Source organism: Jaculus jaculus, chromosome 10, assembly GCF_020740685.1.
Source record: "Jaculus jaculus isolate mJacJac1 chromosome 10, mJacJac1.mat.Y.cur, whole genome shotgun sequence".
Taxonomy (NCBI): domain Eukaryota; kingdom Metazoa; phylum Chordata; class Mammalia; order Rodentia; family Dipodidae; genus Jaculus; species Jaculus jaculus.
Window position 1 is genome coordinate 412,740 of NC_059111.1, and position 24,738 is coordinate 437,477.

General features: G+C 39.2%; 1 protein-coding gene and 1 non-coding gene across 7 annotated transcripts in view; both read right to left on the minus strand.

The window, feature by feature from the left end:
- Dmxl2 (Dmx like 2) overlaps positions 1-24,738 on the minus strand; it is a 174,092-nt gene that overhangs the window by 48,001 nt on the left and 101,353 nt on the right. For all 6 annotated transcript variants that reach the window (XM_045160206.1, XM_045160205.1, XM_045160202.1 and 3 more), the window contains 7 exons: positions 22,577-22,696; positions 17,729-17,956; positions 14,679-16,358; positions 9,415-9,525; positions 5,949-6,118; positions 2,786-2,883; positions 732-897 (listed from right to left, as the gene is read on the minus strand). In XM_045160206.1, coding sequence (XP_045016141.1) covers positions 732-897; positions 2,786-2,883; positions 5,949-6,118; positions 9,415-9,525; positions 14,679-16,358; positions 17,729-17,956; positions 22,577-22,696 — 2,573 coding nt within the window. The remainder of the gene's footprint in view (positions 1-731; positions 898-2,785; positions 2,884-5,948; positions 6,119-9,414; positions 9,526-14,678; positions 16,359-17,728; positions 17,957-22,576; positions 22,697-24,738) is intronic.
- On the minus strand, positions 22,342-22,448 carry LOC123464175. Its single transcript, XR_006639415.1, has one exon. It is a non-coding gene; the product is annotated as a U6 spliceosomal RNA (small nuclear RNA).

Sequence of the window (24,738 nt, forward strand, 5' to 3'; positions counted from 1 at the left end):
TCAAATGTAACACTCATGCTGAGAATCTGAGATATTTCTACAAAACGATCACCTCAATTCATTTAACATCTCTCCTCTGTACTTGAATATCTTCTGAAGTAAGTTTATCATTTAAAAATTTTAAGCATTTGTAATTATAAAAATCTTTCAAATATGTTTAAGTGTGAAAATACACTAATTTTAAACTTAAAGTACTTTTTCTTTGTTAAAGGATTCTATTTCTTCAATCATGTTTTCTCTCCTATGACTATTTTTTGAGACAGGGTCTCACTCTGTAGCCCAGGCTAGCCTGATACTCACTACATAGAACAGGCTGGCCTCAAACTTGCAATGATCCTCCTGCTTCCGGCGCCCCCCCCCCATGTGTGGAGATTAGAGAATGCACCCTCATACCCAGCACATGTATTAATTTCAATTCTATTTTTCCTTCACCTGTTGGGACTGTTCATAGTGATAGTAATTAACCCAAAAGGAAGATACCACAAATAAACAAAACATAAATAAATAATCTCATAGTTACCTGACAGGATTATATAACAAAAGAATTCAGTGTACCTCCTCACATTATACTTCTCCCTTGGATTTATTTATAATTTCATTCTTCACAGTGCTACTTTAAAACATCCTCTGTAGTTATTCTCTGTCCTTACAAACATATGACAAAAAGTTGCAATCTCCTCTACAACTCTTATCTATTACAAGTATTTTTTAGCATAGTTATTGATTTATACCTCTATAGCATCTTTTAGTGAACCAGCTAACAAGAAAAAAGCAGCAGATTGTTCAAAGCGTTGTTTTCCAAGTAAAGAAAAAGCATTTTTCAAAGCAGCTTTACGCCATCGATCTTCATTAAAGTTGTTACTGAAAAATGTAGTCATTTTTTCATCATGTTGTGACCTGGAAACCAGAGCATAAATATCAATAAATTTAAAATATTTTTATTCTTCCAAGGCTCTTGGTTGCTGACCAGAACTAGATGCCTATTGCTGAAGACTGCATATCCTTAGGCTTTAGGACACTGAAAAATCAAGATTGAGCTGAAACCTCCTCCCTGTTGAGCAGCTGTCAGATAGCTGGAAAGTTCTAGCTGCATGAAGCCCTATGGGAAACAGAAGTCATCAATGGTGTTCAACAGCAGTAGACCCTGCAAGCCTTAATATTAGCCAGCCAGGCCAAATGTGCCAACAAAAGTGCAATAGTGGCATGTCTGTTATGGGGAAATCAACCACTCTCTAATTGGACTGGAGGCCCACTCCACTGGAGGGAATACATGAAAACCTAGTCAAAAACCAATGGCTAGGGAGATCATGAGCTCAAGGGGAGTAACACCTGCCGTTGTCTGGCTAAATGCATATGTTATGCCCTCCAAACTGCCCCACAAGCACCAAATGTTTATACCCATATATGCTACTCTCGCTTTTAGCTAGAGAAACTTCCCTTTTCAGATGGCAGAGACCACTGGGGTCACTCAAAAGTCACCACAGTGCTGAGAAGTGACAGTGGAGTATACAACACTAAGACATCCCTATCATAAGTTCCAAGCCTCAGGGTCTATTGCAAAAGAGGTGGAGGAAAGAATGTAAGAGCCAAAGAAGGGCAGGACATCTTACAAAGCAATCTTCCAGGGCTGGAGAGATGGCTTGTAGTTAGGGCACTAGCCTGCAAAGTTTGATTCCCCAAGACCCATTTAAGCCAGATGCACAAGGTGGTACATGCATCTGAAGTTCCTTTGCAGTGGCTGAAGACCCTGACAAGCCCATTCTCTCTCCTCTCTTTCTCTATCTGCCCCCCCAATAAATATATAAATATTAAAAAAAAAAAAGCAATCTTGGGCTGGAAAAATGGCTTAGCAGTTAAGGCACTTGTCTGTGAAGCCTAAAGACCCATGTTCTACCTCCAGATCCCACCTTAGCCAGACACACAAAGGTGAGGCAAGCACAAAGTTGCACATACCTACTAGGTGGTACAAAAGTCTGGAGTTTGATTTCAGTGAGTAAGGCCCCGGCATGCTCTTTCTTTCTCTCCCTCTGTCTCTCACTCTCTAAAATAAACAAGCAATCTTCCAGAAACAAAATGGTCTTGATATTCATCACCTTGCAGCGTCAGACACAAGATGTTCATAATAGGAGGAAAAGATGATGACATCAAAATAAAAGAGAGACTAAGGGGATAGGATTTGATGGAGGGTGGATTCAAAAGGGAAAGAATGAGGTAAGAAAAGGAATTATCATGGTTTATTGTCTGTACTTATGAAAGCTGTCAATAAAAAGGTTTAAAATTTTTTTGATTTTTATAGAGTATGTGAAAATTTAAAAAAGTCACACCTCCAACTAAAAGAAGACTAGTAGCGTTAGTCATATATGTTTTGAGCACCTCTTATGAAGAATGCAATATAAGCTGGGCATGGTGCCACACGCCTTTAATCCCAGCACTCAGGAGGCAGAGGTAGGAGGATTGCTATGAGTTCAAGGCCACCCTGAGACTCCATAGTGAATTCCAGGTCAGCCTGGGCTTGAGTGAGACGCTACCTCAAAAAACCAAAAAAAAAAAAAAAAAAAAAAAAAAAGCAATATGTACACCAATAGGAAGCAAGACCAGTTTTTCCATTCCAATATGATTTCATCAATTTTTTTCACACCATCCCATCTTTTAGATTAAACTGAAAAGATATTTTGCCCTTTCATTATAGACAAAAGATTCAAGACATAAGACTGTAAATTGCTATGACTAAGCTCATACAACTAATAATTTCCTAAAATACTAGGTTTTTGTTGAGGCAACTTACCTAAATAGACCCCACACTACTGCTTTCTTCTTCATTGAAAGGTAGAATAATGCGGCATCTAAGGCATCATTGTTCCTTTGAAAAGAAGCTTTGGCAACCTAAGTGGTAAATAAAATATCATTTTCACAATTTGGCAAAAGAATTGCAATCAACTAATCCAACAATTAATGCTTCCTGGCTGCTTCCATGGTTGACAGAAACCAAGGAAATGGGAAAAACTAGGCTCAATTCCAGTCTCCAGTAGCTTATAATGAATACTCCTAGAGATAGTCACTTATATGCCAGTAATTACAATAAAAACAGGCCAGGCGTGGTAGTGCATGCCTTTAATCTCAGCACTTGGGAGGCAGAGGTAGGAGGACTGCTGTGAATTCAAGACCAGCTTGAGACTACATAGTGAATTCTAGGTCAGCCTGAGCAACAACAAGACCTGACCTCGAAAAAACAAAAAACAAAAAAAAAATTTAAGAGCATTCATTGACTATCTACCGTATACAACACACTGGTGTAGGCACCTTTTATTACCGTACTGAACCACTACACCCCATCTGGCTTCATTTTATAGATGAGGTGACTGAGACACAGAAGTTTAAGTGAATAGCCTAAGGTCACACAGCAAATGAAGGAAAAACAAAACACAAGCAGTAATAAAACTAACATGGTACAGGTGCATATATCTCCCTTTTTCTCCCCCACTCTCTCTCTCATTCTCTCTTTCTATGGTGCTTGCACCAGCTTTCTCTCTCTCCCTTCTCTTCTCTTCTCTCTCTCTCCTTTCCTCTCTTGTCCCATTACAATATAATTTTAGATCCAAAAAAAAAAACACAGAAAACATGAATGATAACAGAATATTCAAGAATTTTTTTATTTGGTTTTTCAAGGTAGAGTCTTGCTGTAGTCCAGGCTGACATGGAATTCACTATGTAGTCTCAGGGTGGCCTTGAACTCATGGTAATCCTCCTACCTCTGCCTCCCGAGTGCTAGGATTAAAGGTGGGGTCACCACACCCACCCTTAATAATTTCTTAATATTTCTTAAAGATTCAACATACTAGCCGGGCATGGTGGCGCACGCCTTTAATCCCAGCACTCAGAAGGCAGAGGTAGGACGATTGCCATGAGTTCAAGGCCACCCTGAGATGACAGAGTTAATTCCAGGTCAGCCTGGACCAGAGTGAGACACTACCTTGAAAAACCAAAAAAAAAAAAAAAAAGAGTCAACATACTGAGCCAGGTGTGGTGGTGCACGCCTTTAATCCAAGCACTCGGGAGGCAGAGATTAAAAGATCACCATGAGTTCGAGGCTACCCTGAGACTACATACCAAATTCCAGGTTGGCCTGGGCTAGCAAGACCCGACCTCAGAAAACAAAAAACAAAACAAAACAAAAAAAGCCGGGCGAGGTGGCGCACACCTTTAATCCCAGCACTCAGGAGGCAGAGGTAGGAGGATTGCTGTGAGTTTAAGGCCACCCTGAGACTACGTAGTTAAATCCAGGTCAGCCTGAGACAGAGTGAGACCCTACTGCGGAAAACCAAAAAAAAAAAAAAAAGACTCAACATACTACATTCAATGTTTTATAAAAGTTAACCTCAATATAAAACCAGAAACTCGGCTACTACTAATTTCACATTTTAAGCCTCTCTCAACTAGTACTGATAGACATCAGTGGTAAATATCAATGATACACACATATAGGTAGAAACATTTTTTTGAGATACTGTTTCATGTGTATAGTTCAGGCTGGCCTGAAACTCCCTAGGTAGTGGAGTCTGGCCTAGAGCTCCAGGACTTCCTGTTTCCATCTTCCATGTGCTAGGATTCTAGGTCTGTATAACTATACCCAATAGGGTTTTTGCTTTTTTTGAGACACAATTTTACTATATAGCCCAGGAGGGCCTCAAATTTATAGCAGTCTGCCTTCCTTAGTCTCCTAAATATTAATATTACAGGTATATACTACCATACCTGGCTCATTTTTTTTAAGATAGTCTATGAAGCCTAGGCTGGCATGGTACTCTCCTGCCTCAGGTGCTGAAGTATTGGGATTTCAAGGATGTGTAACCATGCTCAGCCAGATTTTTATATTTTCTTAAAATAAGACACACCTCTACTAGTAATGGAAAATACATCTATTCCATAGATATACTATAAATGTAGTATATACAGTTTAAAAAAATGATATGCTACATGGAAATTTTAGAAAGATCAAGATTTTGGAATCTAAAATTTTTATTTTAAATTTTAAATTCTCAAGGGCTGTTTAGATGGCTCAGCTAAGCACTTACCTGCAAAACCTAGTGACCAAAGTTTGATTCCTCAGTACCTACATAAAGCTAGATGCAGCTAGAGTGCTTTTGCAGCCTCTAGAGGCCCTGGTATGCCAATTCTCATATTCATTCTCATTCTCATATTCCCTCTCTCTCTCTCTTTCTCTCTTTCCCTCTCCCTTCCCCGCCCCCCATATGATGGTGCAAGCCTTTAATCCCAGCACAGAGATAGGAGGATCACTGTGAGTCTGAACCAGGGTGAGACTACACAGTGAGTCCCAGGTCAGCCAGGGATAGAGTGAGACCCTACCTCAAAAAAAAAAAAAAAAAAAAACAGTTCCTTCAAATCTCAAGATTCTCAAGATAAACTAATTACATACATCAGACTTTCGGAAAGAGAATGCATTTTTTCCCCTTTAAGGTTTGTGTGTGTGTGTGGTTGTTGTTGTTAGTGTGTGTTTAGCACTTGGGAGTAGAAGCCTTGGCTACATAACTAGTTCAAGGCCATTCTGGGCTACATGAGACTCTGTACAAAAAAAAAAAAAAAAAAAAAAAAAAATGATGGTTCAGTGATTAAGGTCTTGCCTGCGAAACCTAAGAACCTGAGTTTGATTCCCTATGTACAAGGTGGTATATGTATCTGGAGGTCATTTGCAATGGCTACAGGCCCTGATGCACCCTTTCTTTCCTCCTTCCTTTCCTTTCTTTTCTTTTCTTTTCTTTTCTTTTCCTTTCTTTTCTTTCTTTCTGTCTGTCTGTCTGTCTGTCTTTCTCTGTCTCATTCTCTCAAATAAATAAATAATGTACAATGGATGTTAAGCACAGAGGTAGAGGGACTGACATTTTTTTAAAAAAAGAATCTTTTAGCTTCAAAATCCAATGAAGTAAAGTTACCTTTTCAATACATCTTCGAAGTGTGTTAATATTTCTCACCCACCAACCTATTCCCATAGCTCGTAACTCAGACCACTGAGGGTCCCCTCTCTGAATTGCTGGGATCATATTGATCAGTTCTTCCTCAGCCTCAGAATGAAAAGCCCAGGCAAAATGGCAGGTAGACACACCTAAATTGGAAATGAAGTAATAACCTTCAGAAATGCATCAAAAATGACTAAGTAATATTTTACATAGTTACATATTCACTCATTTTAAAAGACATTTTGAAGCAGAAACTAATGAAAGAAAGTCTATCATCATCCAGGATTCTATAAGCTTCTAAATACAAGATCAGTTATAGGACACATAAAGTTCAAATCTCATTTGCCTAAGTAATTTATTTCCAGATAAAAATAGACATTAAAAATCACTAGGGCTGAATAAATTGCCTAGTGGGTAAGGCACTTGCTTGCAAAGTCTGACAGCCCAGGGCCAAACCCCCAGTACCCACATAAAGCCAGATACACAGAGTGATGCATGCATCTGTACCCACATAAAGCCAGATGCACAGAGTGATGCATGCATCTGGGGTTTGCAGCAGCAAGAGGCCCTGGTGCACCCATTCTCCCCACCCCCGCTCCCCCCTCCGTCTCTCTCTCTCTCTCTCTCTCTGTCTCTCCTTGCAAATAAACAACAATTTAAAAAAAAACACTAGAAAGGGGCTAGAGAGATGGTTCAGTAGTTAAAGGTGCTTGCTTGCAAAGCCTGATGACCCATGTTCAATTTCCCAGTACCCACATAAAGCCAGATGCACAAAGTGGCACAGCATCTGAAGTTTGTACACAGTAGCAAGAGGCCCTGGCATATCCGTACTCATTCTCTCTATCTAGCTGCCCTTTTATCTCTGTCTCTATCTCTCAAATAAATAACCAGGCCAGCCAGGGCTATATAGCAAGACCCTACCTTAAAAACAAAACCGAAAATATTAAAATATTAGATCTTGTGATGGTTTTAATCAAATGTCTGCCATAAACTCATGTGTTCTGAATGCTTGGTTTCCAACTGATGGCAATTTGGCGGGGGGAGCCTTACTGGAGGAGGTATGTTTGGGGGGTGGGTTAAGGGGTGTTATAGCTAGCTGCCCTTGCCAGAATGTGGCTCACTCTCCTGCTGTTGTTTTCCACCTGCTGTAAAAGAAGTGATGTCCAGCCTCTGCTAATACCATGCTTATCCCTGCCATCAAGAAGCTTTCCTTCCAGACTGTAAGACAAAATAAAAACCTTTCCTGCTGCTTTTGGTCTAGTGCTTAATTCCAGCAACAAGAAGGAAACTACAACAGATCTTAATTTCAAAGAACATGAAGATGGAAAAGGAGAAGTGCCAGGAGAAATTACAATAGTCTAACAAGTCCAGAATTGTAAAGCCTATATTCTAAACCCATATAGTGCTTTTAGTTTCAAAGGGAATAGCATGTAAGGAAATATGCACTTGACTAAGGGTCTAATCTAAATCCATGCCTACAAATAAGAGTCCTCATCAGCCATGCATGGTGGCAAACACTTTTGATCCCAGCACTTGGGAGGCAGAGGTAGGAGGATCTCTGTGAGTTCAAGGCCAGAGTGGGACTACATAGTGAGTTCCAAATCACCCTGGGCTACAGTGAGACCCTATCTTAAAATCAAACAAAAAGAGTCCTGTATTCTGGGGTGGTCACTTTAACTTCTAGTTTCACTTTTTTATTTGTAAGTAAGAGGTGGTTATAAATCTTGTGTTTCCTATTAGGGTTTAGCTACCTGCAGGACCTATGCAAATGCCCTCAGTTGCAAGGCAGATCTCCCTGAAGCATCAGCTTTACTTGTTTACAGCTTTGAACATAATTCTTATATGAAAACAAATACAGCCAGTGTGATGATGCACTCCTTTAATCCCAGCACTCAGAAGGCCAAGGTAGGAGGATCGCAGTGAATTCAAGGCCAGCCTGAGACTACATAGTGAATTCCAGGTCAGCCCAGGCTAGAGCAAGACTCTGCCTTGAAAAACAAAAAAGAAAGAGAGTGAGAGACAGAGAGGAGAGAAGAGGAAGGGAGAGGAGAGAGAAGAGAAGAGAGGAGAGGAAGGGAGAGGAGAGAGAAGAGAAGAGAGGAAAGGAAGGGAGAGGAGAGAGAAGAGAAGAGAGGAGAGGAAGGGAGAGGAGAGGAGAGAGAAGAGAAGAGAGGAGAGGAAGGGAGAGGAGAGAAAAGAGAGGAGAGGAGAGGAGAGGAGAGGAAGGGAGAGGAGAGAGAAGAGAGGAGAGGAGAGGAGGGGAGAGGAGAGAGAAGAGAAGAAGGGAGGGGAGAGAGAAGAGAGGAAGGGAGAGGAGAGAGAAGAGAGGAAGGGAGAGGAGAGAGAAGAGAGGAAGGGAGAGGAGAGAGAAGAGAGGAAGGGAGAGGAGAGAGAAGAGAGGAAGGGAGAGGAGAGAGAAGAGAGGAGAGGAAAGGAGAGGAGAGGAGAAAAAAGAAAGAAGAAAAGAGAAGAGAGGAGAGGACAGGAGAGGAGAAAAAACAAAGAAGAGGAGAGGAGAGGAGAGGGGAGGGGAGGGGAGGGGAGGGGAGGGGAGAGGAGAGGAAAAGGAAAAGGAAAAGGGAAAGGAAAAGGAAAGGAAAGGAAAGGAAAGGAAAGGAAAGGAAAAGGAAAGGAAAAGGAAAAGGAAAAGGAAAGGAAAAGGGAAAGGGAAAGGGAAAGGGAAAGGAAAAGGAAAGGAAAAGGAAAAGGAAAAGGAAGGAAAGGAAAGGAAAGGAAAGGAAAGGAAAAGGAAAAGGAAAAGGAAAAAGAAAAGGAAAGGAAAGGAAAGGAAAGGAAAGGAAAGGAAAGGAAAGGAAAGGAAAGGAAAGGAAAGGAAAGGAAAGAAAAGAAAAGAAAAGAAAAGAAAAGAAAAGAAAAGAAAAGAAAAGAAAAGAAAAGAAAAGAAAAGAAAAGAAAAGAAAAGAAAAGAAAAGAACAGCACAGCACAACACAGCAAAGCCTGCTGGAGCATGGCTATAAGTCTAGCACTTAGTAGACTCAAGGCCAACCTGAGCTAAACAGTGAAGCCCTGAAGAGAGGAGGTAAGGTAAGGAAGACGGTAGAGAGGGAAATACTATACAGAAGAAAATTTACATAATTTTAAAGGCATCAGACTAATGCAGAGCTACCTTGTAGACAGGCACTTTGGGTTATTGCCACCTAGGGCATATATTTACTCCCTGTGCTACCACAATGTTAGCAAGTAAACTCTCAGAAACTAAGTAATAAATAATATTATAAATAATCTATAAGCTATTTGGGCATAGATGAGGGATATATAAGAAAATGGTAAGTAGAAATTATTATGTGACAGGAAGATCTTCAGACAACTGATAAGTGTGCAGGTATGGCCCATGTGCTGCTGCTTATAAACAAACCTGAGTGCACTAACACTTCAATAGTAAAAAAAGGCCGTGCAAGGCTCAGACAGCGAGTGTAGTACCTTGATGAAGGAGCTGCACCCGGTATAAAGGAGGCAGAGACGTTAAAAGGCATGTGTGCAGGCGCATTGCTAATAAATATCTCAGACCACATTCATCTAAGGTGTCTCTTCCTGTAATTTTAAGCAGAAATGGTTTAAGAATTCAACAGGCCACAAACTGATTTAATTTTAGAAAATAAAATTACTTATTAGCATCAATAATAATAGCAGTTATGGTTACTCATAATAAATGAAACTTTGTAGTTCAACAAAACATGCATTAGTTAAGCCTGAATTCTTAAAAACCCTACATGAAGCTGGGCGTGGTGACACACACCTTTAATCACAGCACTTGGGAAGCAGAGGTAGGAGGATCGCCATGAGTTCACGGCCACCCTGATATTGCTAGTGAATTCCAGGTCAGTTTAGGCTAGAACAAGACCCTACCTCGAAATACAAACAAACAAAAAAACTCCCACATGAATTGAGAGTTACAGACAGGAAATACATAACTAAAATGAAATAATTTGTTATAATAATTAGACAAGTAACATTTTCTAGACTTGACTAACATACTATGAAAAGATTTTTAAATCTGGGGCTGAAGAGATGGCTTAGAGGTTAAGGTGCTTGCCTAGGAAGCCTAAGGACCCACGTTCAATCTCCCAGAACCCATGTAAGCCAGATGCACATGATGACACATGCATATGGAGTTCATTTGCTATATAGCTAAAGGCCCTGCCATGTCCATTTCTCTCTCCTTTTCTCTCTAATAAATAAAAATAAAACATTTTTTAAAGATTTTAAATTTGATTCTCTAGGCTAGTGTTACAGATAAGTTAACTCTTCACCATGATTCCACAGATTTACTTATGCCAATTATATATCACTTAATCAAAACTTGAAACTATGGCAAGTTTAATCAAAACTGATAAACACTGCTGAGCATGGTGGCCCATGCCTTTAATCCCAGCACTTGGAAGACACAGGTAGGATCACTTGAGTTCTAAGTCAGCCTGAACTAGAGTGAGCTACTATCTGGAAAAAAAAAAAAAAAGACCTATTAGCAGCAATACAAAAGCACTGATAGCCCCTAAGCCAGGAAGTGATATGTAGGAAGTGCTAAAAGAATGAAATAAATGTTTTCCAGAAGAAAATAGCATGTTTAAATTGTCAAAAGTTCCAGTTCTATTTCCTATCACCTATATTCATTCACTCAGTAACTCAACAAATTAAGCATCTACTATATGTAAGGCATAGTTTAGGTACCAGGGAAGTGATTTAGGCAGTTAATAATAAAAATACGTGAGAAGCCAGACATGGTGGCAAACATCTTTAATCCCAGCACTCAAAGGCAGCCCAGGTTCAAGTCCACAGTACCCACATAAAGCCAGATGCACAAAGTGGTGTATGCATCTGGAGTTTGTTTGCAGTGGTAAAAGCCCTAGTATGCCCATTCTCATTCTCTTTCTCTCTCCTAGAAAATAATAATTAATTTAAAATATGTATGTATGTATATGTGTGTGTGTGTGTGTGTATGTATCTGGAGAGATGGCTTAGCAGTTAAGGAGCTTGCCTGTGAAGCCTGAAGACCCATGTTCAGCCAGCATGGTGCCACACACCTTTAATCCCCTCACTTGGGAGGCAGAGGTAGGAGGACCACCCTGAATTCGCGGCCACGCTGAGACTACATAACGAATTCCAGGTCAACTTGGAATAAAGCAAAACCCTACCTCAAAAAAAAAAGACCCATGTTCAACTCTCCAGGTCCCACATAAGCCAGGTGCACAAGGTGACACATACATGCGCACAAGGTGGCACATGTGTCTGCAGTTTCATTATAGTGGGTGGAGGCGCTGGCACACCAACTGCCAATTCTTTCTCTCTTCTTCCCTTGCATTAAAAAAAGGTCAGTCTGCCAAGTGGGGCACATGCCTTTAATCCCAGCACTCAGGAGGCAGAAGAGGGAGGATTCCTGTGAGTTTAAGGCCACCCTGAGACTCCACAGTGAATTCCAGGTTAGCCTGGACTAGAGTGGAACCCTACCTCGAAAAACAAATTTAAAAAAAAAGTCTGCTCAGCTTGCCTATTATATATGAGAATGAATGCTGTGAAGGAAAAGAAAGCAGGATTCAGAAATAGGGAGTTCTGAAATAAGAGTGTCCTGTTTTCTATATAATGGAGCCAGGGAGGAACTTTGCAATAGGATGAAATTTGACCAAAATTCTGAGGAACCAAATGAGGCATGCATTAATCTCTGGAGAAAGAGCATTTTGCATACACATACAAAAAAAAAAATTTTAAAACCCTTGAAAGGATAGTTCTTGTGTATCTGTGGACATCAAAGGGGCCCACATGAGCCAGGGAATAGAGCCATATGGACCACAGCAAAGACTTTAGCTTTATTCTAACGTGACATGGGAAGCACTGGTGTATGCTGAGCAGGGGAGACATTACATGTATTTTTTGTTTCAAATGAATCACTGACATGACTGATGCTGTTTTGTCAGGAATTAGCCCGAGGCAACAGAGGTAGGGTAGTAAGTACAGAAGTGATGAGAAATCACTGAATTCCAGATATAACAGAACTTATATATGACAGCATTTGCCAATGGGCTAGATATGAAGTAGCAGAAAAATCAGAGTCAATAATGCCTATCACCGGATGGGAATATAGCCAGGGACAGAGTACCTACCTAGCATGAACGAGGCCCTAGGTCAAGTACCGGTTACAAAGGGGAGGGGCTGTTGTTTCACCTAAACAAGCACAAGAATTCTCTTGGAATCCTTTGGCTGAGATATGCAATTCATTTCATCTATAATTTCAGTCTCTCAACTATGAAATGGAAGTAATCAGTTCTGTTGTATCTACCTCATGAATATTCACTATAACTAGAATAAGCTATCTTTACACTGCCAGCCAATGATACAGGGTTTTTTTGTTGTTGTTGTGGTTAGTTTGTTTTGTTTTTTGAGGTAGGGTCTCACCTTAGTCCAGTCTGACCTGGAATTCACTACGTAGTCTCGGGGTGGCCTCAAACTCAGCAATCCACCTACCTCTGCCTCCTAAGTGCTGGAATTAAAAGCATGTACCACCACACCCGGCTTCTTAATTGGGCTTTTTTTGGTTGTTTGGTTTGTTGTTTTTTTTTTTAATGATACAACTTTATATCAGAAAGTTAAACGTTCTCCATTTAATTTTCCTCCATAAGTCAACTTTTTTTAGTTTTCATTATGGTTGTCATTTTATAAAAATATGTATTTTTATGGGATAAATATTTTATGCTACGTAGAACTTGTTATTAAGAACCCTTCTCCCGTAGTAACATCCTCTAGGCCATATACTTAAGCAGAGTACACACATCAGTATCTACCCACCTACTGGCTTTAGACAGTTAGGCCTTTTGTAAACTCATCCAGACTGCTCAGCAAGAGAGCAAATAATGCCTACCTTCTTAATCTTCTAGATTAAAATCTCTAACATCCAGGCATAGTGGTGCACGCCTTTAACCTCAGCACTCAGGAGGCAGACGTAGGAGAATCACCCTCAGTTCATAAATGATATATGACATAATGAATTCTTTGTTGCTTTGTTTTGTTTTGTTTTTAAGATAAGGTCTCGCTCTAGCCCAGGCTGACCTAGAATTCACTATGTAGTCTCAGGGTAACCTCAAACTCATGGTGATCATCCTACCTCTGCCTCCCAAGTGCTGGGATTAAAGGTATGAGCCACCATACCACATAGTGAATCCTAGGTCAGCCTGGGCTAGAGCAAAACCCTACCTCAAAAAATGGAAAAAAAAAAAAGTAAAAAGATAAAACCCTCTAACATATATTAAGTATGAAACAAAGACTCACAGTTAATCTGGGGAGAATTTTGTCTACCATATACAACTTCATAATAGTGAAAGTTTTTTCCCCCTCTTAAAATAGTTCTTAGGAAAAAAAGGTCATAAGCAAAACCTTCTAAGCTCTCTTAGTATTTAATATCTATAGAAGGGAAATATTGCAAGAGTATAAACCTATGAAAATGTTTCTAACTGGCTTGTCACCCACAAATCTGGAAATCTTATGAAGATTTTTTTAAGTATAGGCCTGAAAACAATTATTTCCACAAGCCTATTTCTGCTATTTAATTACTATTATCTTAGATCAGTTGCTTGATTTCCTAAGAATTTAAATCATCTCTAAAATTAAACATATGTGTAGTAATAGCTACCTACTATTAAATTATGATAATTACATGGGATAAAGTACATAAAGTACATGGCACATAGTAATTCTTTTTTTTTTTTTTTTTTGGTTTTTTTGAGGTAGGGTCTCACTCTAGCCCAAGCTGACCTGGAATTCACTATGGAGTCTCAGGGTATCCTTGAACTCACGGCGATCCTCCTACCTCCGCCTCCCAAGTGCTGGGATTAAAGGCGTGCGCCACCAGGCACATAGTAATTCTTCATTCCTTCACAATACTGAATGATTAATAATTTGGTTTCCATTGCTAATGCCACTCTATTGTTTATAATCAACCCCATTACCTTAAACTACATGCACAGGAGAGAATAAACTCAAGTTTTAAAAGACAAGTACATATTACATTAAACATATAGAAAAAGCTTTCTCAAGAAACCTTTGGGGGACTGGAGAGATGGCTTAGCAGTTAAGAAGCTTGCCTATGAAGCCTAAGGACCCAGGTTCAATTCCCTAGTACCTATGTAAGCCAGATGCACAAGATAGAGTATGCAGTGGCTAGAGGTTCTGGTGTGCCCATTCTCTCTCTCTCATAATAAAAATAAAAAAAGAAACCTTCTGTAAACAGTTATATAACTGTGAAAAGCTATTTATGCCTTGAAATAGAAAAATAAGCAAGTTCAGATCCCTAGATGTCTCATAATTCAAAAATCAATATCCTAAATGGGACACTTTATCACCCCAAAGAAAAACTATAGCAATTAATCTGTATAAAAAAGCAAGATCTGGGGAAAGGATGGTATTACCATGGGATACTTTTTATAATCATGGAAAATGTTAATAAAAATTGAGAAAAAAAATAAAATAAATAAAAAATCAAGATCCTATCGATCCAAAATAATACAAAGTATTCAGGGTGGGAACTCATGTGAGAATCCACAGATAACACCAATCCATGATGTCATATATGCAACTGTATTTTCTTTTACAGACAAGTATATTATATAATAGTAATTGAAGACCACAATTCAACATGTAAGGTATACAAATAATTCTTCTATTAATGATAAATTTATAATGTTTTGTGAGACTATTACCTGAGTAATTCTTATCTCTGTTCTCATCAAGCTCTGTACTGGTGGTAGCAACTGTATCAGCCAAGGCTACAAGGAACATCTGCTCCAAACGGGTGAGTCCTGGAAGACTTGAGTGCATAAGATGACTTGAAAGTACTCTGGCATGTTCCTGCCCAAAGTATGCTGGTCCATATTGAGAAAGATTTATTACTTTAGATTTGCTTTCTCTCTTTTCTGGCTCTAGATCAATGTCATCTGTTGTTATATCCTGGATTTGGAACAGCTCTGAATATTGATCATCTGGGTGACTTTCAATATAATTCTCATAACTCTGTGGCAATTTTGTACTCTCTTCTGAAATTCTGTAGGATGTGTCCTGATCTGCAGCAAGCAATGCATGTAGCGGTAGTGGAGGGATAGAATCTATTTCAGTATAGTCTCGAGTACCATCTTTTCCTATGGTGACTGTATCTTTTGCCGTACTTCCACTTACACTAATGGTCCGTGAAAGATGTCGCTTAGTTCCTTCTCCTGCATCAGGATCCCTAACTATTGCAACTTCACCCGCAATACATTTTACTAAATGAGAGAGAATGGCTTTAGCCCTTCGAACTTTCCCTAAATCCATCAACTCTAACAGTTGAGTCGGGTGGTACTGTGGAAGAGTTGGAGAAAGCACATGTGCAGCTTCAAATAAGCCGCCATCTTGAACTACAGTTGGTGAGCAAAAAACGTCATCAGCAATAGCTGCTCCTTCAACAATACTTTTTCTTGCCAACATATGAGATTTAAAGGCAGAATGATCTTGTATTTCTGTCTCTTCTGCACTTGGACTATCAGCTTCAGCATCTCCAAATTTGACAGAATGCTTCCACTGAGCATATACATGCATTTCACAATCCATCCCCACTACCAGTATCCCATCTCTTACCCAAGAGAGAGAAACAGGCAGTGAAGGTGTACCATCAACAGAAGACACCAAGTCTATAGATCTAAGAAGAACCCATCTGGACCTAACTCCTTGCTTGATACTACCACCTAGTGGTAAAGTAATGACAGCTACTCCATCCTTACTGTTGGTTTGCTCAGTTACAATTCCTGAAAGTCTCCCATACATGAAAATATTAGCACCAACGCCCACTGTAAGAATGTGGGAACCATCTTCTTTTGACACCCAGTCCAAATGTACTAAATGCTTGATATTTGGAATCAGGTATCTATCCTTGCTTAAAAGTGCATCTGATTTGCTATATACAAACAGATTACTGTCAACACTGACCCTTGAATCAAGTACATTCCCAACTTTAACCAAATCATCAAGATGAATTGTTTGTTCTAAAACCCATTCTGACCCTCCTGTTGATTCACATTCAAATATACAAACATGCATAGAAAATTCTTTAGAAACAAAACCATTGTGGTGGATAGGCTGCTTGTAAGCCACAGCAAGGCGGCCAGTGTATGAACAGCTAACAGCAACAGGTCTTCCTACAATGCTCACTGTACTGCTATTATCTTCTCCTTCGTCATTCATCAGGGGCCATCGCCTCCAATGATAGGTTTCTTTCTCATCACTGGTATTGCACTGTGGGTTTGTTTCCATACAACATTTCCAGAAGCGTACTTTATTGTCTGAACAAGTTGTAACCACTAAATAAGGTGCAAGGCACACTGGATAAATTGAAGAGGAACTCAGATGACCTTTAAAAAGGGAAAGGCAGATAGTTATAATCATATAAAATTGTAAAATGTGATAAATTAAAAAATTTAAAACTAGTCTGTGATCCTCCTCATTACTGTCCTACATTAAATACTTATTTACAAAGATAATTATGGAAGTCTTGAACAGTCCATTGGTAAATTCAATATATGTAATAATTATTGTACTTGTCTTTAGGATAATTACGCTTAAATGGGACAAACATTAAGTAAAATTCAAATATAAAGAAACAAGTTAATCTTTAATGTGTGTTATCTACCATAACTTATATATGCATTCACCACAGTATGCTCCATTAGAATTTCATTCTATGGGCTGGAGAAATGGCTCAGCGGTTAAGGCATTTGTCTACAAAGCCTAACAACCTTTGTTTAATTCCCCAGTGCCTACATAAAGCAGATTCACAAAATGGTGCATGCATCTGGAGTTCATTTGCAGTGGCTAGAGGCCCTGCTGCACCCATGTTTTCCCCCTCTCTTCCCCGTCTCTCTTCCCCCCCCCATCTCTTCCCCTGTCTCTCCCCCCGTCTCTCCCTCCCCCCTCTCTCCCTGTCTCTCTCCCCGTCTCTCCCTCCCCCCTCTCTCCCTCTCTTTTCCCCCCCTCCTCTCTCTCTCTCTGTGTATCTCTTTTCTTGCAAATATTAAAAAAGATAATTTCATTCTACACATTTTATTATTTTCATCATGCATAAATGGTCATTGTAATTTACTTTCAAATGTCCTAGTCTTTAGATAATCTATACGATAGGTTAATGCCTGCCATCAAATTGGAAATAGATACCTTACATTACAGACATATGACATTTTAGCTGGGTGTGGTGGTGCAAGCTTTTAGTCCCAGTACTCAGGAAGCACAGGTAGGAAGACTGTTGTGAGTTTGAGGCCAGCCTGGAACTACAAAGTGAGATCCAGAACAACCACAGACTATAATGAGATCCTACTTAAAAAAAAAATAATAAAGATATATGACATTTTCTGAGTTGGGTGTAGTAGTTCATACCCATACTCCCAGCACTCAGGAGACTTGAGGCAAGAGGATGCCATGAGTTCAAGGTTGGCCTGGGTCTTGAAAAAATCAAAATAAGAAGGACTAGAAAGAGAGGAAGGAGAGTCAGAGAAGGAGGGAGAAGAAAAAATGAAAGGATGGAGAGAGAGAAAGAGGGAGAGTGAGGAAGATTTAAGTTTTGTTCAATTGATTACAGTTATCACAAGAGATTAGTACTAACAAAGACATGGCCCCAAACAAACAGATGATTACATGAAAATAAGTATCACAATATCATTGTAGCACATATATCAGAGTTCATCCATTTCATCACTGAGCTACAACTGCTCAGTCGGAGACACCTTACCTGCTGAAGGTGTTGCTCTTATTACTTCAACTCCTTCTGGAAGATCCAGGGGCTGGCTGTATACCAGTCTAGAACTCAGGATAAGTTTACTAGCAGTTTGAAGATTGGCAATTGATGAAGAATGTGGCATGGGGCTCACACTAGGGGAGGTTTCTGGGGAAGAATCCATATTCTTCTGTCCAGGGACTAAAAGCAGACTGCCAGATGAAGTTTCTTCTGAAGTGTTAGCTTTGAAAATAAATTATAAGATGCACTGCTATCACCTCTATAACATGAGCTAGGGAATGTTTTTTATTTATTAGACAATGTGTGTGTGTGATTGTGCATATGGGCACACCACAGCCTCTGACTGCTGCAAATGATCACCAGGTGCATGTACCACTTTGTGCATTGGCTTTACATGCGTTCTGGAGAATCAAATCCAAGTTGTCAGGCTTTAAAAGCTAGCATGTTTAACTACTTACCTATCTCCCCAATACAAGAGAATATTTTATTATTAAATTTAGCTTCTTGGGCTGGGGAAATAGCTTAGCAGTTAAGGTGTTTGCCTGCAAAGCCTAAGGGCCCCGGTTCAATTCCCTGGGACCCACGTAAGCCAGATCCACAAAGGGATTCATGCTTCTGGAGTTCATTTGCAGTGGCTGGAGGCCCTGGAGTGCCCATTCTCTTTCTCCCTGCCTCTTCCTCTGTCTCTCTAAAACTAATTAACTAAATATTTTTTAAAATTTAGCTTCTTTTCCAGGCATAGTAGCATGCCTTTAGTCACAGAACACTTGGGAGGCTAAAGTAGGAGAATGGCCATGATGAGTTCAAAGCCAACCTGAGCTACACAGTAAGTTCCAGGTCAGCCTGAACTAGAGTGAGACCCTGTATTAAAAACAAAAGAATAGGAATTTAGCTTCCTAAAAGTCCTTCTGCGCTGGAAATATGCCTTAGTGGTTAAGGCTCTCGTCTATAAAGTCTAAGGATCCAGGATCAATTACCCAGTAACCCATGTAAGCCAATACACAAGGTGGCACATGTATCTGGAGTTCGTTTGCAGTGGCTGGAGGCCCTGGTGTGCTCACTCGCTCGCTCTCTCTCTCTGTGTCTCTGTCTCTCCCCCCTCCCCCCGACTCCCTCTCTTCCTCTAAGAAAGAAGAAAGGCAGAAAGGAAGGTAGGTTGGTTGGTTGGTTGGCTCACTTCTACTTCCTAGAAGACAAGGTCAATTTTTAGACTTTTGCTTGGTTAGCTTGATAAATATATTAACTGTTAGGATTCAAAGTTGAACTTTTTTTTTGGTTTTGCAAGGTAAAGGCTCACTCTAACACAGGCTGACCTGGAATTCACTATGTACTCTCAATCTGGTCTCAAACTCACAGTGATCCTCCTACCTCTGGCTCTCAAGTGCTGGAATTTAAAAGGCATGCACCAGGCTGGAGAAGTGGCTTAGCACTTAAGGCACTTGCCTATGAAGCCTAAGGACCCAGGTTCAATTCCCCAGTACCTCCATAAGCCAGATGCACAAAGTGGCACATGCATCTGGAGCTAGTTGGCAGTGGCTAGAGGCCCTAGTGCCCATTCATTTTTTTTCTCTCTCCCAAATAAATAAAAAGGCACATACCACCACTCCACACCTACCTTGATGGCATGATGCTAACCTCCAGCTATCTTATTATATTCCCTCCTGTTCTGTTCTGCTTAACAAGGCTGATATGTTGGCCATATTTTTCTTGCCTTCCCTGCCTGCAGAATGGGAAATCCTAGTTCTAACTCCTTTCTGTCTTCTGCATCACGTGTAAACTCCTTTGATGGTTAGCTTTTAGAAACAGTCCCCAGGTGTACTCCCTTTAAGGTCCCTATTAGTTACCTACCTCCTGCCTACAACCTTGACAGTAGATCAATATGCCTTCCCTGAGATGCACTCACTTTGCATTCCTTAATTAGATGCAGCTATTTGAACCTTCACTTATAACCTTGAAAATGAACACATGTACTTTTCTTAATGAAAGACAAGAGCCCCTTGGGGAAGTGTGATTCTCTACCTAGAATTTCCACCATACAATGCAGCTTAAAGACAATTTTGAGAGATTTTTTTGTCTGTGACAACATCACTTAAGCTATTTTGTTCCTTCTCAGCATGACTGACACGGATCATGTGAGAAAGAATCACAATAAGGGAGAGCTAAAAGTAAGTTACATAGTTCAGTGTCTATAATCTTTATAATGTAATAAGGAATGCATTAATACAGTTCTTACACCTAACCCTAGATACGCTGATTACATTGACTTGGGAGAGACACTGGTCATCTGTACTTTCAATAAGCAGCCTGTTTCTGAAACAGATGAGGCATGAGTCAAACTTTGAGAAATAATATACTGCCTTGAGTGAAGACATCCAAATTTGGTAGAACTAAGGTCATATAATTTAGTTACTGGCAAAGAAGGCATTGGAATACTATCTCTTAACTACCAAGTGCTCAAACAGATAGTAATTTCAAGTAAGTGTTTTTTAAAGTACCAAACAGATTTAAGACAGTATTAGTTGGCATGCTTTATAATGCTTATTAACCTTCATTTTATTCCAAGGAAAACTGTAAAAGACTCAGTTATCTGCACTTTCGTCAAATAAGGCATACATCACACTGTTTATCTGTGTGTCTATCTTTCTCCCTGAGAGCAGGGATAATTTCCTATTGCTTTGAACACCTCACTGAGACTCAGGACACCAAAAAGATAATAAATAATCAACTCTTCTGTTTCTGGTGAATGGTAAATATGTCAATGTATCTTATAATTGCAGACATTTAGTATGAAATATAAACACACTTTCTATAAATGTAGAAGGACTATAGATATACAAAATTCATCAGAAGACAGGAGTCCTAACCCTGGTTCCATTGTTAATAGATACATTTTCTTAAGTAAGACACATCAACCATTTGGCTACCTTTTCATCTACAAAATACAGTTGAACTACATCATTTCTCCTCCTGTAAACAGAGAAACTACTCTAAATATGTATCTTATGCTAGGAAAGAAAATATGGGGGAACTGGGGATATGGATCAGTGGCCAAAGATAGACAGCCAAGGCTCAATTTCCTGGCCACCCACATACAGCTATGTAAAGCACTCATATGGAGTGGCAAGAGACCCTGGTGCCCCTATACATATACACACATGCAAGTAAACAATTTTTTTAAAGAAAGTATGGGAAAGAAAAAAGCAGTCTTACTATAATCCCACTGTCTGTGACCTTCTACTATCTGCTGTAATAAGCAAGGTAGGAAGTAATCTATACTAGCACTAGCTTTAGGGGAACAACAGTGAGAAGTTCCTCTCATATGTGGTGGAGACTTAAAAAGTAGAAAACGGTTGTTAACCTATCACAAGGATCTATTGCTAACTCTATTATTTCTTTTTAGAGCCATCCTTAACTCTGCACTCAATTCTAGAAAATACCACATTCTCTGGTGAGTTAGGAACTTCTTCTTGACAAGCTGGAAAGGTTTTTGTTTGTTGTTCTTGTTCTTGTTGTTTTGTTTTTTTTTTTTCCCCCCAAAATAGGGTCTCATTCTAGCCCTGGCTAACCTGACACTGACTCTGTAGCCCCAGACTGGCCTCAAATTCACAGTGATCCTCCTACCTCTGCCTCCTGATTTCTGGGATTAAAGGCATTTGCCACCATGCCCAGCCTAAAAATATGTTTTAAACCAAGAAAAAACTGGGTCTAGGGTATACTGGACTGGAGGTATAGTTCATTGATAGGAATACTGGCCTAGATACAAGATAGTAGGTACTGTTCCAAATACTACACAAAAATAATTTTATTAACTTCATTTTTTCATGTTATAGATTTCCTAATTTATTAGATTAGTTTGAAAGTGGATAGCATAAGTATACTGATGCATCATATAATGTTCTCTAAAATCATTTATTGTATAAACTTAAGATGTTCAACTGTCTTACCAAATAGCAACTGTTTGATTTTATGATGCTTAAACTGGTACCCATGCTATCCAGATAGCAACAACATTAATCTACAAACACTGCACAATACAGACTCTATGGGCAGAGCTGATTTATACACACAGCATCTAGAAAGTCATAATAGCTATTCAGTAAGTATTTAAAAAAATTAGAAAATTAAGCTTATTTTTTAACATGTCTAATATACCCATGGACTAATTTAGGATTATCCCATTTCATTAATGATTTTTGCCCCTGTAATTAAAATTTTGGGAGAAGCTAAACATGAGAGCACATATCTTTTAACCCCATCAATCAGATGACTTAGACAGGAAGATCTAGAATTTCCAGCCAGACTGAGATACACAATAAGACCCTGTCTCCAAAAAAAAAAAAAAAAGGAGAATGAAAGAAAGGAAGCGAGCTGGAAAGGTGGCTCAGCGGTTAGAGACATTTGCTAGCAAAGACTGACAGCCCAGCTTTGACTCCCATGTAAAGTGGTGCATGAAAATGCAATTTGTAATCACAAGAAGCCCTGGTATATCCTTTCTCTCTCTCTCTCTCTCTCTCTCTCTCTCTTTTCCCCCTCCCTCTCATCTTTCAAGTAAAATAAAAAAGTAAAAATATCTGAAAAATTAACCTTGACAAAGATATATTTTTTAAAAAAATATGGAATGCTTCACGAATTTGTGTGTCATCCTTGCACAGGGGCCATGCTAATCTACTCCGTATCATTCCAATTTTAGTATATGTGCTGCTGATGTGAGCACAAGATATATTACAAATAATAAACTCAATTTATAGTTCATTACAACTTTAAAGAACCAACCAATCTAAGGCATATTCTACAAAGTGAATTTATTTGATATCACATTTATATGAAATTATAGTTACTTACCTAAACATGCCTGTACAGATTTAAGATGAAGGTGCCACATATGGAGAATAGAGTAATTATTGCTGTCCTTCTCAATTACCACCAAAAAGAACTTTTCTGAAAATGGTGGTGGGCGATATCCTATTATTCAAAGGAAAAAGGTAATTAATTAATGTTTGTCTATAGGGTTAAAAAAATTTTAAACTAAAAACATCTCTTGATACACACAGATGTTACAAAGAAAATGAAATGCTATCAATATGGTCTGTCCCCTCCAAAAGTCATGTTAAAATGTAATTTCTATTGTGAGGTATTAAGAATGTAGAAACTTAATTTGATCATAGTATTTAGAGGTAAAGCCTTTGGGAGGATGGAGCCACCATGAGTGTGATGGAATTATAAAAAGAGGATAAAAACCCAAAAGACAGACAGACAGACAGACAGACACACACACACACACACACACACACACACACACACACACACACCCCTAAAATATCAGTGGCATTATGAGGGTAAATACTACGAGACTTAGTTCCAATGAAAAGGCTCAACAGATAATTAATAATGTGAAGCCTTATCTGGATATGGATTCAAACAAATTTAAAACATACAAACAAATAAAGCAGTATTCTGAGACAATTAAATGAAAAATGTATAAACTACACATTACATGGTTCTAAAGAATTCTTTTATTGCCCTGACAATAGTAAGCAGGAATATCATCTTTAGAAAAGTATATGAAGGTACACAGGACAGAGGTGACATGGCTGGATTTGTTTAATGTACTTCAGGGAAGCAGAAAGAGGAAATACATACAACAAAGCAGCATGATGTCTGACACTGGGTACATGGGGTTCATTTAACTATGAACACTACTTCTGTCTATAGTTGGTAATTTTTAAATAAAAGAGTAATTAGTTTTTGGTGGTTTTTTGTTTTGTTTTTGAGGTAGGGTCTCACACTAGCCCAGGCTGATCTGGAATACACTCTGTAGTCTCAAGGTGGCCTTGAACTCACGGTGATCCTCATACCTCTGCTTCCTGAGTGAGTCACAGTGATCCTCCTACCTCTGCCTCCTGAGTACTGGAATTAAATGTGTGTGCCACCATGCCCAGCTCATGGAGTAATTAGTGTTTAATTAAAACATAGAGAGTACAGAATACGGAAAAGGCAGAGAAGAGGAAAAATACACACATGGCTTAATAGTTAAGGTGTTTGCCTGCAAAGCCTAAAGATCCAGGTTCAATTCTCCAATACCCACATAAAGCCAAATACACAAAGTGGTGCATATATCTGGACTTCATTTGCAGTAGCTGCAGGTCATAATGCACCCATTCTCTCTGTCACTCTTTTATCTCTCTGTGCTTTCAAATAAATAAATTAATAACTTAAAAAGAAAACATCTATAAAACCAGGAGAAAAAAACAACACAGAGAAACTTCACACAAAATATAAAGGAAAACCAAGAAGCACTAAGAAAATCTTTTGGCCTGATTTGGCAGAAACTTAAGAAATATCAAGAAGAGGGCTGAGAGATGGCTCAGCAGTTAAGGTTCTTACTTGCAAAGCCTAGCAACCCAGTTTGATTCCCTAGTACCCACATAAAGCCAGATACATAAGGTGGCACATACATCTAGAGTTCATTTGCAGCAGCTGGAGACCTTGATGCGCCCATTCACACATATTCTCTCTCTCTCTTTACATATATAGATGATATAGATTAGATATAGATAGATACATATCTCTCTCAAATAAATAAAAGATTTTTTAAAATAAAGTATCTGGAAATTCTTTAAAACTAAAAAATTATTTATCATAGAAACTAATTCATTTTTAAATTCATTAACATATGTGTATATGTAGGGGGTGCACATGTGCCATGTTACACCCAGCTTCATGTTGGTACTGGTGAACTCAACCTGGGCTGACAGGCTTTGCAAGCAGGTACCTTTGATCACCTACCTATATCTCCCCAGTCCTGAAAACTAATTCTTTTTTTGTTTTCTTTTGGTTTTTCGAGGTAGGCTGACCTGGAATTCACTATTCAGTCTCAGGGTAGCCTCAAACTCATGGCAATCCTCCTACCTCTGCCTCCTGAGTGCTGGGATTAAAGGCATATACCACCACGCCCAGCTCTGAAAACTAATTCTTAAAGTTAGATGTCTAGGCCAGGCATTGTG